The sequence below is a fragment of the Canis lupus genome, chromosome 7 (genome assembly GCF_011100685.1).
Source record: "Canis lupus familiaris isolate Mischka breed German Shepherd chromosome 7, alternate assembly UU_Cfam_GSD_1.0, whole genome shotgun sequence".
NCBI classification, from domain to species: Eukaryota; Metazoa; Chordata; class Mammalia; order Carnivora; family Canidae; genus Canis; species Canis lupus.
The window spans coordinates 57,814,109-57,828,356 of NC_049228.1; the positions used below are offsets into that span (position 1 = coordinate 57,814,109).

General features: G+C 43.6%; 1 protein-coding gene and 1 long non-coding RNA gene across 5 annotated transcripts in view; one reads left to right on the plus strand and one right to left on the minus strand.

Moving 5' to 3' along the window:
- Positions 1-12,435, minus strand: part of LOC111096784 — a 41,769-nt gene extending 29,334 nt beyond the window's left edge. The window contains exons 1-2 of the long non-coding RNA XR_005362528.1: positions 12,193-12,435; positions 9,668-9,882 (exon numbers count right to left, since the gene is read on the minus strand). This is a non-coding gene — a long non-coding RNA (uncharacterized LOC111096784). The remainder of the gene's footprint in view (positions 1-9,667; positions 9,883-12,192) is intronic.
- The window catches only part of B4GALT6 (beta-1,4-galactosyltransferase 6), a 68,226-nt gene continuing 66,163 nt past the window's right edge, over positions 12,186-14,248 (plus strand). The window contains exons 1-2 of one of the 4 annotated variants that reach the window (XM_038543601.1): positions 12,186-12,393; positions 13,475-13,716. In XM_038543601.1, the coding sequence (XP_038399529.1) occupies positions 12,266-12,393; positions 13,475-13,716 (370 nt within the window). In that variant the 5' untranslated portion in view covers positions 12,186-12,265. Of the gene's footprint in view, positions 12,394-13,474; positions 13,717-14,167; positions 14,191-14,248 lie in introns of those variants that run through there. The other 3 variants (XM_038543603.1, XM_038543602.1, XM_038543604.1) reach the window with 3 other exon arrangements.

The window sequence follows — 14,248 nt, forward strand, 5'->3', positions numbered from 1 at the left end:
CCTAACAGTATAAATAAGAACATATATTTCAAACACATAATAATGAAACCACAGAACATCCCCAAAGAGAGAAAATTATAATAGTGATGGAGGGAAAATTATCTACTAAAGAATGAAAATCAATCAAATAGCAACCATAGATACCATAAGGTGGTAACACAAAACCTTCAAAGACTGAAGGAAGAATCACCATCAATCTATAAATCTATGCCAAGCTAGCTATCATTTAGTACTGAGGGCAAAATAAAGACACATTTATACACACAGTGATCAACAGTTTAATATCACAGACTCTTACTATAAGACCTTAAGGATATACACTTAAGTAAGAAGGAACATGGTCTTAGAGGAAACAACTGATGCAAGAAGCCATGGTAAGAAGAGAAATGGGCAAAACATCTCAGAAGATATATATATGTATTACTCCTAAAGGCAGCAGCAACAATAATTTTAAGAAGACATTTGATAGGGTTTAAAGCAATGAAAATAAAATGGTAGGCATGGCATGTTATAGTAGGCTGTATGGAGAGAAGTTACATTATTCTAGATCCTTGAGAAAGAGACACCTATAATTTTAGAATTACTGAAAATAATAAAAAATTTAATATGTATGTTGAAAATTTGAAGGTAATCAATAAAATAATAGAAATAGAATATAGAAAACAGTAAAGGGGGAAAAGCAATGAAATAAAACTTGATTAATCAAAATGCAAGACTTGCAATAAAGAAAGCCAAAAAAATTTAAAATGAATAGAAATATTCTTTCTTTTTGGTTTGTTCAATTATGTTTTTGAATTTTTTCTGTTGCATGTATCCTATTTTCTTCTTCAGCAGTACCAAGCATGCATGTGATGAATTCTGTTGCCCATCTTTCCTATCTAGTTTTTCCTTTATAATTTCACTCTGCTCAGTTTTTTCAAGTGTGTTATCTCACATCTCTGTGTTTTCAGCAATATCTGTTATTCTTTTATTTCTGCCCTCCATATGGATATGATTTTTGTGATGGTATTCTTCTTCTCTTTCATTTTCTCCTGAGCTCTGCCAGCTTATATTTTGCATCTGCTTTCCTGAGCCCTTGTATCCCTCTCCCTCTCTCTCTCTCTCTCTCTCTCTCTCTCTATATATATATATATATATATATATATCCCAGATAAATGTGTGTGTATAAAAATTCTTTGGATTTAGGGCAGCCTGGGTGGCTCAGCGGTTTAGCGCCGCCTTCGGCCCAGGGTGTGATCTTGGAGACCCAGGATTAAGTCCCATGTCTGGCTCCCTGCATGGAACCTGCTTCTCCCTCTGCCTGTGTCTCTGCCCGCCCCCCTCTCTGTTTCTCATAAATAAATAGAATCTTTAAAGAAAAATTCTTTGGAATTAAAAAATCTATATTGACTTCATTTATAGTATAATCTCTCTGGTATGTGGTTGTTATCTACCTTTCTTATGTCATGTTCTTTTCCCTCTTGTTTTTCTTGTGGTTTATGGGGGCCCATTCTTGGCTACTTCTGTTTGGAATGAAGTTGTTCCCAGCCTGGGAGGGGGTAAGGACCAGGGAGTGCCCCTGCCTCCCCCAACCTGAGGAGCAGCTACATTACATGACATCACCTAGGAAAGCTGTTTTACCACTTCACCTGGTGGCATAATTCTAATCCAAGTTAGAAGTTGCACTGGTTTTTCGTGACTCTCCATATGATACAATTTTCCAGGATGTTTACCTTTGACTTAGCTTTCACAACCTTCAACTTAAACAAATTGGCAGCTCAGGGGTGCAGGTCATCCTGGGTGTTGCTTTCACATGATACACTGATAGTCTGCTTCTTAGAGAAGTGGTGGGCCTGAATACTGCCCCTGCCACAAGGTCACCGAGGTGAGAGAAGCTCCGGAGGCAGTCTGGATACCACCTCTCCTTCCAGAGGCAGAGGGGCAGAGGCGGAGGGGACTGTTTTGCTGCTCAGGGGTCCCACCACAGAGGTAACTGGGCACTCAGAGCTCTGGCCCCATGGCCCGAGTAGGGATTTGCTTACACCATTCTCCCTGACAGAAGGCCAACATGCCCAGGCTTTCTTCATATATCACTGTTCACGATTTTAGGTATTTTCTTGCATTATGGAAGCTTTATCCGTACTCCTTGTTATTTTCAGTTGATTTCAGGGAGAAGAGGTGGCAGGGCTATTTTTACTTCGTTGGTTTAAACTGGAAACCGCCTTTTGCCAGCCTCGCCTTTAATAACAAGTTACCTCCTGCTACACGTATACTTTGATTGTCTTAGCCCCTTGCTCTGTGGGCGTGGAGAAGGGCTTGCCAGAAAGATCCTTCCTAAAGATAGGAAAAAAGTCTCAATATTTTAATGAGACTTATATTTCAACGGATCAGCATTCCCTCTCCACTGTACAGCATGGTTCTTGATACATAAGAAAGGCTCCCAAGAGATTTTATTTTTATTTATTTTATTATTTTATTTTATTTTATTATTTTATTTTATTTATTTTATTTATTTTTTTATTTTCCCAAGAGATTTTAATGTTATTTTACAAGCAGACCCAGAACTCAATCAAGGATGTTTAAAATTAAGTGTCGTTATTAATCACAATGCAATTCATATTGGAAAAATTATTCTACTGATAACGGTTTAAGGAGATATGGGGGGGATCCCTGGGTGGCTCAGCAGTTTAGCGCCACCTTCAGCCCAGGGCGTGATCCTGGAGTCCCGGAATCGAGTCCCGCATCGGACTCCTTACATGGAGCCTGCTTCTCCCTCTGCCTGTGTCTCTGCCTTTCTCTCTCTCTCTCTCTGTGTCTCTCATGAATAAATAAAAATAAAAAAATCTTTAAAAAAAACCCCAAGAGATATGGGGTTTGGGAGTGACTGGTATGTCACATGTGGCGGGGCAAAATTTATTTGTTGTTTTGTATTATCAGTTTCACGTTAGAGGCATTTTACTGTTTTGATAAAGTGGGATTTTAGGTTAAGCTATTTCTTTTTTTTTTTAATGACAATACAATCTTTTCCATTCTTTAAAGATTATTTATTTATTTATTTGTTTATTTATTTATTTATTTATGAGAGACACACAGAGAGAGAGAGGGAGGCAGAAATACAGGCAGAGGAAGAAGCAGGCTCCATGTAGGGAGCTCGACGTGGGACTCGATCCTGGATCTCCAGGATCAGGCCCCAGGCTGAAGGTGGCGCTAAACCGCTGAGCCACCGGGGCCTGCCCAGGTTAAGCTATTTCTATCATATGGCAAAAATAGGGAAATGTTTTATTGAAGTTATTCTAAGAAAACTTACAACAGGACCAGAAACAAAACCAGCTATAACTCAGTAATAATTGCCAGTTGCTGCAAATTATCTGTGTGAACAAAAGTCCTACAGATGCTTTTCAGTTTGACCAGGGGTGAAGATCGTATAGCTAACAGCTCTAGCTGAAGTCACTTCATGTCCTCTCCTTAGTACACGGGCTCTCCCAACCCACAGTAGAGCCTGGAAGAGACTGAGCAATCATTTCCCATCCAGTATACCATAATTCTGAGGAGGATGGTGTGGTCAAAGGTGTCCAGTCTTCTTTGGAACATCTGTGCTCCAAGGGTAAGGGAAGGGGTATTATGCTTAGTGTAAGCAATAATGCTTCCACTTAGAAGGCAAGTCTTGTTTATGAGTGCTGACCCTTTCCACCTCAGATGTTTTAGCCAACTAGTCTAGAAATACTTCCTGTTTACCTTACCTCTTCCTGAAGGAAAGACTTCCTTTATTTAAGTATAGATGGATCTTTTTTTTCTCACCTTGGCAATAACCATATTTTTCATGCCTTGTCAGATGAAGAATACTGGAAACGTAATGGGCAGTGATAATTAATATTGTTACATTATAGTTAAGGAGTTTTCTTTTGCTTTGGAAGCACATTTACTGTTGAGTGTCCCGTCTCCATCCATCTATTTTGGGGATAAGTGACTGTAACTCTCTAATGTGGTCATTCTCCAACATTCATGGTCACAGGGAGAATCCACATCTTCATAATACTGAATTCCTCTATCCTTTCCATCTTTCAAGCCTTTTTGGTCTCCATTTTTCTGGAAGCAAATTTATCTTAATAAAACACTTGATTTTCAATAGGAGTTGTGCTCCTTTTCAAATTAGCCCTTCTTTTAAAAACTTTGTTTTTTTTTTTTTTTGTTTACTTAATTAAGTTTTAAATTTTATTTTTTGAGAGAGAGAGAGAGAGAGAGAGAGCAATAAGGAAGGGGCAGAGGGAAAAAGAGAATTCGAAGCAGGCTCCACACGCAGTGCGTAGCCTGAGGCAGCCTAGTCTCAGGACCCTGGGATCCCGACCTGAAGCCAAGAGTCAGATGCTTAACTGACCGAGCCACCTAGGAATCCCTTTGTTTATTTATTTACTTAATTGTTTAGAAGAGGTTCACAGAAAAGTTGGAGGGAAGGTACAGAGATTTCCCCATATACCTCTGTCCCAACCTGCAGAGCCTCTTCCATCCCAGTGGTACATTTGTTACTCCCATCCCAGTGGTACATTTGTTACATTGATACACCTACAATTGAGACATCATTATTACCCAAAGTCCATAGTTTTTACGTTAAAGTTTGCTCTTGGTGTTGCATATTCTATGAGTTTGGACAAATATATAATGACATGTATGTATCACTATAGCATCATATTGAGTATTTTCACTGCCCTAAAAATCCTCTGTGCTCTGCGTATTCATCCCCTCCCCCCTCCGAATCCCTAGCAACTGGTCTTTTTACTGTCTTCATAGTTGGCCTTTTCCAGAATGCAATATAATTGGAATCATACAGTCTGTAGCATTTTTCTGTGTGCTCTGTGTGCCATCATATGTTCAACCCATGAGGCACTAGTGGAGTACACTGCTACCAAACATAACCAGTGGGCAATGTCCCATTCATCCTGAGATGAGTGGTTCTATGATGTGTGTGGTTTTCTCTGCCTAGCTTCTCCCGCATTTTGAGTTCTGGTAAATAATTTTGACATAAACGATTTCCAAAGTTATGGTACCACACTGCTTTACCTACAACAAAGGGACAAGGAGGATCAGAAGCTATGTTATATTAGAAGACAAATTTTCTGGTAACTTATGCTTTCAAGGAAATGCCTGAGGAAGCAGAGAATAAAGAAAATTAAGAGATTGGCAGAAGTCTTTTTTGACATTTTGAAGTAATCTTAAACTTTGCTAAAAGCTGAGAGGATTAAGAAATTGCTTCAGTACAATATTTAAAATACTTCCCCATTAGGAACTGTAGGACTAGGTTCAGCTAGAGCTCTGATTACTAAAAATGTATCTCCATGCTGAACTGGGTAAGTGGGCCTATATTATTTTTATTGGCTCTTTATTGATCTCCCCTATTTGATCTAACAGGTTTTCCAGTTAATGCTTTTTTTTGGTAGTCACAAACCTATAAATAGCAATAATTTTTCTCACTTTCTTTTCACTATTTTTACCTCTTCATGTTCTCATCCAAGTGCATTGCCTAATTCTTGCCTGTCCATGTCTTTTTCATGATTTGAATAAGGATGATTCTACATTAATCATACTGATGCCTCCTGGTCTTTAAAAAGTAAGAACAGGGGCATCTGAGTGGTTCAGTTGGTTGTTTCCAACTCTTGATCTCAGCTCAGGTCTTGATCTTGGGGTCCTGAGTTCAACTCCCATACTGGGCTCTACACTGGGCATGGAGTCTATTAAAATAACAACAACAACATATCCTCTTATCCCTATTTTATGAAAAGTTTTAACACCAGAAATTACTTGATTGTATCAAATGCTTTTCTAGCCTCCAGAGGAGATGTTGTATGCCAATGCATTTCAAAAATTGCTTAATCCTGATAGTCCTTAGGAAAGTGGAAATTAAAGCCAAAATGCAACACTATTATATTCTACCTGAAATGCTAATATTAATAGGGTTGATTACACCAAGTGTTGGCGAAAACATAAGGAACTTGAAATCTCAAACGTTACTGGTGGGAGTGTGAGTTGGTAAAACAATTTTGAGGAATTGACTACCATTATATTATTTCTGAAATCTCAGCATGCCTATATCATGAAGCCAAGAATTTTGACTAGTAGGCATATAGTCAACAGAAATGCAAAGATTTGTGTATCTTATACTAGTTTATAATGTGTGCATTATACTAGTTTTATTTGAAACTAAATCAATTGAAAAGCAGTGTTCATTCACAAATAATAGGATAGGTAATGAAATTGTAGTATATTTGTACAATCACCTGCTTGAAAATAAGATACTGAATTTTTTTCTTTGGCCTAATATGTTGGATTATGCTAATAATTTGCTTAATGTTGCTAGGTTCTTACATTTCTGGAGCATTCCTTACTGGTCATGGTGAATTGGTATTATTTGTACTTATAGGCTGAAAAGACTGGCTTCTATATTTCTTTTGGTTAACTCTGACATATTTAAACTTTATATCCCTGGTTACTTAAATCCTTCCAGTGATTATGAACTTGTGAATTTTAGTTTAAGTCAGGATGTTGGTATTCCAAAATTCTCTTTTTAGACACAGAAGCACTGAAATCCTTTATCAAATTTACCTGAATCTTCTTTCTCACTTCAACATTTAGCCATTTAAACTCTAAAACTAGTCCCTTCCCCACCCCCCACCCCCACCCCAGGTGATTTAGTCACTAAAAGAATAGATGGAGAAAAACCTATGAGCCTTATGATGTTAACCAGGATATAAAAAAATGGATAGAAAATTTCCTACTAATGTCCTTCATTAAAGGTTATTCTGTATTTTAAACTCTCTTTTTTTTTTTATTGCTTTTGGCTGCCACAGGTATAAGATTCTTGATATGATAGAACACTTTAATAGTACACTAGCTTTTATCTATGCATTTTATCTTCTACTTTTATGACTCATACACCTATGAAGATGGCTCTTTTGATAAAATGCTCTGGGTAAGTTAAGGTGAACTAACTTGTGTTCCATGTTATGCTACTCAAAGGAATATATGTAATTATGCAAAAGGTTAAGGGTGTGTTGATTCATTCATTCAATAATTATTTATTGCCTTGTTTTTGTATGAGGTTCTGGATGACTACTGTATATCATCAAAACAGAATCATGTTCAGGAAATGATTTTTTAAAAATTAAATGACTGAGGATGGGCTATCTTGATTCCAATAAGCAGAATCTTTTGAACTGTGTCAAATAATAGGAGTGGTTTTCTTTTTTTTCCTTCTTTTTAGCATGGATGTGTGAATCAGTAAGAAAGGTATTTCTCAGAGTTACCCAGGACTAACTGCTGCTAGGAATTCAAGGCAGCTCTGGGGATGTAGCTACTGTTTTGTTTGTTTAGTGGCTGTGTTTAAGGACTCTCTCTAGGGCTGGGTTGCTCAGCTGGTATGTAAAACGCCCGTGTGTCCTATGCATCTGGTTTATATGTGTGCTGAAACTCTGATTTTCCTCAGCTTCTGGGGGGGTGGTGCTAGTGCATGGGACCTGGGTGATGGAAGCCTCAGGCAGGAAGAGAAAGCCCCCTACATTTACCCTGGTAGGCACTTAGGTCACATCCCTTTCCATGGAAGGCACAAGGCACTCACTACCTTGTATTGGACTTAGCGGCTTTTTCAATTTCCTGTCTTTGCTTTTCATCGTCTGTTTCCCAACCTCCAAACCTCTGGTTTTCTGAACAGATTCTAACTCCATCTGCATGGGCGGGTTTCTTTTTCCCAGGCAGTCTAGGGGCTAGTCAGGGGCAAGGCCTGGCAGCTCAGAATCTCTTTCAGGCAAAACTAGCAATCTGTTGAAGACACCAACATTATGCTGAGAAAAAGAATGGACAAAGCAAACACAATCTATTACTTTTTCATTACGACTTATCAATTGCTTGAACTAGACAGATGTGCCTTAACATGTACACGTGGTATAACTGATATACTTCGTGACACAGATGTCTGAGGCAAAATCAGTAAAGGTGGTTTGAAAGATGGATAGCACCTATTTACATCTAGAAAAAATTTGGAAAATACACTAAATAAAACATTTGCTCTGATAGGCCACATAGTCCCTGGGAAGACAGGAGCTGGTGTGGGTTGTGGAAAGGACACTGAAAGGCTGCTAACATTTTAGCTCTCTTACCCCAGCTCTGCTACCTAATTACCATGTGACCTCAGGCCACATATTGTACCCAACTCAGTGTAGTTTCCTCATCCCTAGTGACATAATAATACTTGCTAAATGTATGCCAAAGGGATATTGTGAAAATGATAGGAAGGTGGTTTGAATACTTGAAAATGCTACAGGGCATTCTTACCATGGGAAAGAATGATTTTGGATTTAGGAATCAAGGGTTAAGGCAATTTGAGAGGAGTATGAAATTTGGGTCAACTGCTAAAGTAGGGAGTCTTATCTCTCCAGTGGTTTTCTTTTTAAATTTTAACTACAATACAATATTATCATAAAGTTTGTATTATTTCATATGTATACAATTATTAAAGTCTGGCTTTAAAGGGATTGTTTGCTCTCAAATGAAAGACATTTATTTTAAAGTTTCTTTAATATAACCTAAGATATAGGGACTATTGTTTTTTGTTTTTTTTCTCATCAGAACTCTGACTACATTTATCATGGAAATCAGTGGGAAATGGGCTTTACTTAAGGGGAGTTTCTAAGGTCACCTGGGGGGCTCCGTAAGTTAAGCATCTGACTCTTAATATTAGCTCAGGGGGTGAGGTCAAACCCCATGTTGGGCTCAAAGAAAAAAAGTTTTTGTGACACAATATTTTAGAATATATACTCCATTTTACAGATAATCCCAATGTCTAACTCTTATACAATCTACATTCCAATTATGTAAGTAAAATAATTCAACTGTCCAAGCATAATTCATCAACCCAACAATTTTCTTTAACTGAATCTCAGGTGCTGAGACCCTGTATTTAAATATATAAAATTACTATGTTTAATCAGTGATTGTAATATGGAGGTCTGAACCCTAACTAACCATAAAAGTAAGATTCAATGTGCTTTCTTTCATTCCTTCTCCCCACCCCCAATTTATAGAAAAAAAAACCTTACTGACTTGAATGCTACCGAGGTTGTGAGCAAAATCCAGTACACTTAATGGATATTGTTTATCCTCACTCAGCATGAACCAAGTAAAATGTCCATCCACCTGATCAAACAAGTACATTTTTTTTGTTGTCATCACAATCTCAGTAATATGTTTCTGATTAATATCAATAGAAAACCATTAGTTATAATGTAACTTAGTCTGATACCCAAATATTTAAGGGCACGAGGGCTCTCAGACAGAAAATAATGAAGGGACTACATGGTGGTATGGGTGGTGCAGTGGTTTGGCGCCTGCCTTTGGCCCAGGGCGCGATACTGGAGACCTGGGATCGAATCCCACATCGGGCTCCCAGTGCATGGAGCCTGCTTCTCCCTCTGCCTGTATCTCTGCCTCTCTCTCTCTCTCTCTCTCTGTGACTATCATAAATAAAAAATATATATATATGTATATAGAACAAAGAAGCTAAATGGAATTCACTTGTGTCTTACTGTTTTGTCAGTTTTGTGTGATTACTGTAAGTTTAAAGTTTCCTTGATATTCTAGAGCTTAGCTTTGTTATTATAAAATTAAACTTTCTGCAAGGTCATTCCTTTGCTGTGGACTTTACCTGGCTCCTGAGGAAGTATCAGTTGATAATCTGGACTTGAAAAGGTTTGGTTAGCATTTCTGGACCTCTCAGTATTTCATGGATTTTGGCTTTACAAATGAGCTGAGCTCCTGAGGCATCCTTCAGACTGCTGGAGACTTCATGGCTGACTCTGTAGGGAATTCGGTTTTTAAACAGGAGACCAGCATCACCCTTTCCTGTTGGCAGAGTGTGATCTAAAAGAGAGATTAAAGAGTGAAATAAGTCAGTCGGAGAAAGACAATTATCATATGGTTTCACTCTTATGTGGAATATAAGAAACAGTACACAGGATCATAGGGGAAGGGAGGGAAAACTGAATGGGAAGAAATGAGAAGGAGACAAACCATGAGAAACTCTTAAATTGGGAAACAAACTGAGGGTTGCTAGAGGGGTGGTGAGTGGGGGAATGGCATAACTAGGTAATGGGCATTAAGGAGGGCACATGATGTGATAAGCACTGGGTGTTACACACAACTGAAAAATTATTGAGCACTAAATCTGAAGCTAATGATGCACTGTATGTTGGCTAGTTGAATTTAAAATAAAAAAAATAAAAAAAGAGAGGTTAAAAAAATGAACAAATATTTGAATTGTGCTTACTAGGTACCAGGCTCCCCTAAGTTCTTTAGAGGAATTAACTCATTTAATTTAATCCTTACAACACTAATAGGTAGTATGATTATCTTTAGTTGATGAGGAAATGGAGGCCCAGGTAGCTTAAGTAATCTTTGAGGTCATTTGATCAGAGAGTGATTGGGATTCCACCCCAGGCTCTCTGGCTCTAGGGGCTTGGCTGCTTCTGTGACTGGTGATAAAAGTGCTATTTGGGTGCACCAACCAAGCTGGTTTTCTGGTACACACTGCTTTACTCCAGGAGAGAACCAACCAGTCTTTCTTTTTAGAACAAACCAGTCTTTATTTTTTTTTTTAATTTGAATTTTTTTTCTATAATTGATTTTTTTTTTTTTTTTTTATTGAGGTAGAGTTGACATAAAATCTTACATTAGTTTCAGGTATACAGCATGATTCAATATTTGTATACATTACAAAATAATGACCACAATAAATCTGGTTACCATCTGTCACCATGCATAATTGTAATTTTTTTTTTCTTGAGATGTGACCTTGTAAGATTTACTCTCTTAGCAACTATGAGCTTTAACAAGTACGGTGGTCAACTTGAGAGAGATATGAGTGGCAGTCGTCTATGCTAGCCAGGCACATCTATACGTGGACATCAGATTTCTTAAAATAAGATTAATAATCAATTTCTATGATGTTAATACTTCCCTCTTAGCTTAATAATAAACTTTCCTTATACAACGCCAAGGTTGCCTGAGACCTGGCCATTGCTAAGCCAGCATGGTGGTGGTAGCTTTGTAAACAACAACGTTGAACTTGTGGGAATAGAGAGATGAAAAGTCAGCAGGGTCTGAGAAGGAAATTCTTTATCTCCTCACCATTCATGGATTTCTTTTGTTTGCATAGGTATTTTTTAAAAGTGACTTTTATTTCTGTTTAATGTTGCTCCATTTGTATTTCACATTCCCCTCAAGCATCAAAAATATTACAGAATACTGTCATTTCCTTTCACATTAAATATCCAATCAGCCGGAGAATTCCAAAAAACCAAAATATATATATATAAAAAAATGAATTTGAACTTGGCAATTCCATTCAGGCAACTGTCTGACATTCCCACATACGAGGGAATCTCTTATGTGCCAGACAGAGCGCTTGGCGTTTTACATAGTGACCCCGTTTAACCCCACAGCCTTGCAAGGTGGTATCTCACCCATCATTTGAGGGCCAAGGAGGGGGGGCTTGCAGAGGATAGTAGTTTGCCAGGAATCTCGCAGTTAATCAAAGGCCTTAGTTATAAATTCAGGTGTTTCGGGCTCCATGTAGCATATTACTATTTAAGGGACCATCCAAGGCACGGGTATCTTGCTAAGAAGGTACCAAACTTGGGATCCCTGGGTGGCGCAGTGGTTTGGCGCCTGCCTTTGGCCCAGGGCGCGATCCTGGAGACCCGGGATCGAATCCCACATCAGGCTCCCGGTGCATGGAGCCTGCTTCTCCCTCTGCCTGTGTCTCTGCCTCTCTCTTTCTCTCTCTGTGACTATCATAAATAAATAAAAATTAAAAAAAAAAAAAAAAAAAAAAAAAGAAGGTACCAAACTTGCCGGCAATCGAGCGGTGATGGGTCCATACCACTGCATCTGGAAATCCTGAGCAAGAAATGGCGGTAGGGGGCATCTAGCCACTTCCTACAAGATTGAGACACCTTCACACACACGTTGGAAAACTGTGAGACCGCTTAGGCTCTGGACTATTTTGCTAGCAGGAAGAAGCAGTTTTTGAACAAAGGCGAGACCACGGCCTAGGAGGGGTATTAAAACAATGTGCTGGTTGGTGCCGCAGTACTCAACGGCCAATTGGCTGCACAGCAGTGCCCCCCCCCGCCCTTGGATGGAGCTGCCATAGGACTCCCCCGTGCTCACCTTCAGAGGGGAAGGCACGTCCTGTTACAAGGGACACACACCGATCCATTGCACAACCTGACAGCATGTCTCTATGAGAAGTGCGGGATGGAAGGTTCCGTTCATCCGGGACGGAAGAAAAACCTTGTTCCCGGAGCGGGTATTTCGGGAGGGAATTACACCATCCGAAGTCCCCTCCTCGAGGTCCCCTTTCCCCTCCAGGTACCTCGTCCTTCATTAGCGATCCCTGGCGGGGGGGGGGGGGGGGCGCGCAGCCGAGGCTCACCAGCCGACCCTCCGCCGGGGGAGCCGCGGGAGCCGGGGTCCCGGGCGGTGACGCAGGCGGCGGCCCAGGTCGCGGCGCGGGGGGAGGGGAGGGGGCAGGTTGCTCGGCGCGGCGCCGGCCAATCAGGAGGCGCGGTGCTTGGGGCGCTGGGAGGGGAGCGGGGGGGCCTCCGGGTTCCGTGGGGTGCCGAGGCAGCGCCGCGCGCGGTTTGCAGGGCGAGCGCGGGGCCCCGCGGGGTCTCCGGGCGCGCCCGCCGGTCCCGGTTTCCCGCGCCCTTCCAGGCCCGCCCCCTCCCGCGACCCAGGCGCGGCCCCGACGGCGCCCGGGCTCCCCCTCCCCCTCGGGCTCCCCCGCTCAGCCCGCAGCGCGCGGCGCCCGGCGTCCGGGGGCGGAGTGGGGGCGGCGCCGCCCGGGCCGGCGGCGGTAATGTGGCTGCGGCTGCGGCGCCTGCGGCGGGCCGGGCAGCGGGCGGCGGCGGGAGCCGGGGTCGGGGCGCCGCCCTCGCCCTCGCCCTCGCCCTCGCCCGCGCTCTGCTCCCGCGCCCTCCGCGGGGCGCCGGGGCCCGGCGCGGCATGAGCAGGAGGCTGCGCGCCCGCCAGCGCTCGGCTCCGCGGCCCCCAGGGCCCCCGCGGGCCCCCGCGCGCCGCGCGCGCCCACTGCGGCCCCGGCGCCCACGCTAGCCCCGCGCAGGCACGAGACGCCGCGGCCTCCCGAGCGCCGGGCTTCGCGTCCTGCGCCCCGAGGACGCGGGGGAGCCCGGGCCGGCCGCGGCCCGCCGCGCCGCGCCGCCCCGCACCTGCAGCCCCCCCCCCGCCGCTGCCGGGCGGGCCGAAGGCGCGTCCTTGCCCTTCCGGGCCTCCCCAGGCCCTGCCGTCCCCGGCCCCCGAGCGCCCCCGGCCTCGCTCCCCGCCCCCTCCTCGCCCCTCCCGCGCCTCCCCTCCCCCGGCCCTCCGGCCTCCCATTCATTCCGTCCGCCGCCTCCCCCCTCCTCCTTCCCGCCCCGGCCCTCTGCCCTAGGTCCTCCCCGCGCGGCCCCGGTTGCAGCCTCGGGGTTCCTGGCGCGTTCGCGCAGGCTGAGGGCCTGGATGGTGCCCCCCAGGCCGGCCTGAGAGCGCAGCCCGAGCTGCCGGCCGGGAAGAGGAAGATGTCTGTGCTCAAGCGGATGATGCGGGTCTCCAATCGCTCCCTGCTCGCCTTCATCTTCTTCTTCTCCCTCTCGTCGTCCTGCCTCTACTTCGTCTATGTGGCCCCGGGCATCGGTAAGCACCGAGACACACCCTCGCCTCCCGCGGTCACACCGCAGGGAAGGCGGGATGTCGCTTGCGGGGTTTGGAAGGTGCGCAGCGCGGGGAGGCAGCGCGGGGAGGCAGCGCGGGGAGGCAGCGCGGGGCCCGGGGCCGCCGAGAGCGTTTCCTTTGAAATGACATTCACGGGCGGGTCGGAGGAGCTGCTCCGGGCACCGCTTCGCTACGTGAGTTTCGTCTGTGCAGGTTGCAGTGACTTAAAAGACTGCATTAGATGGACGCGACACAGTTAGGCGTGGTGACCCCGGATGCCCTGGTCGCCGTCCTGAGTGTTCATGCCCCGCTTTATGCAGTTGACGCCGAGTCTTTGAGCTTCAGCTCGGTGCCTTGATCGTCGTCTTAAGCGAACGTCCTCAGGTATAACGTAACTGGTTTAGAAAACGTGATGGAGAAACCAACGCCAGGGAATGTGGTTGAGCTCAAGAACGCGTATGTATTGTCGTGTTCTAGGTCACTTTTTTAGAATGAGGTCAGTGAACATTTGTGC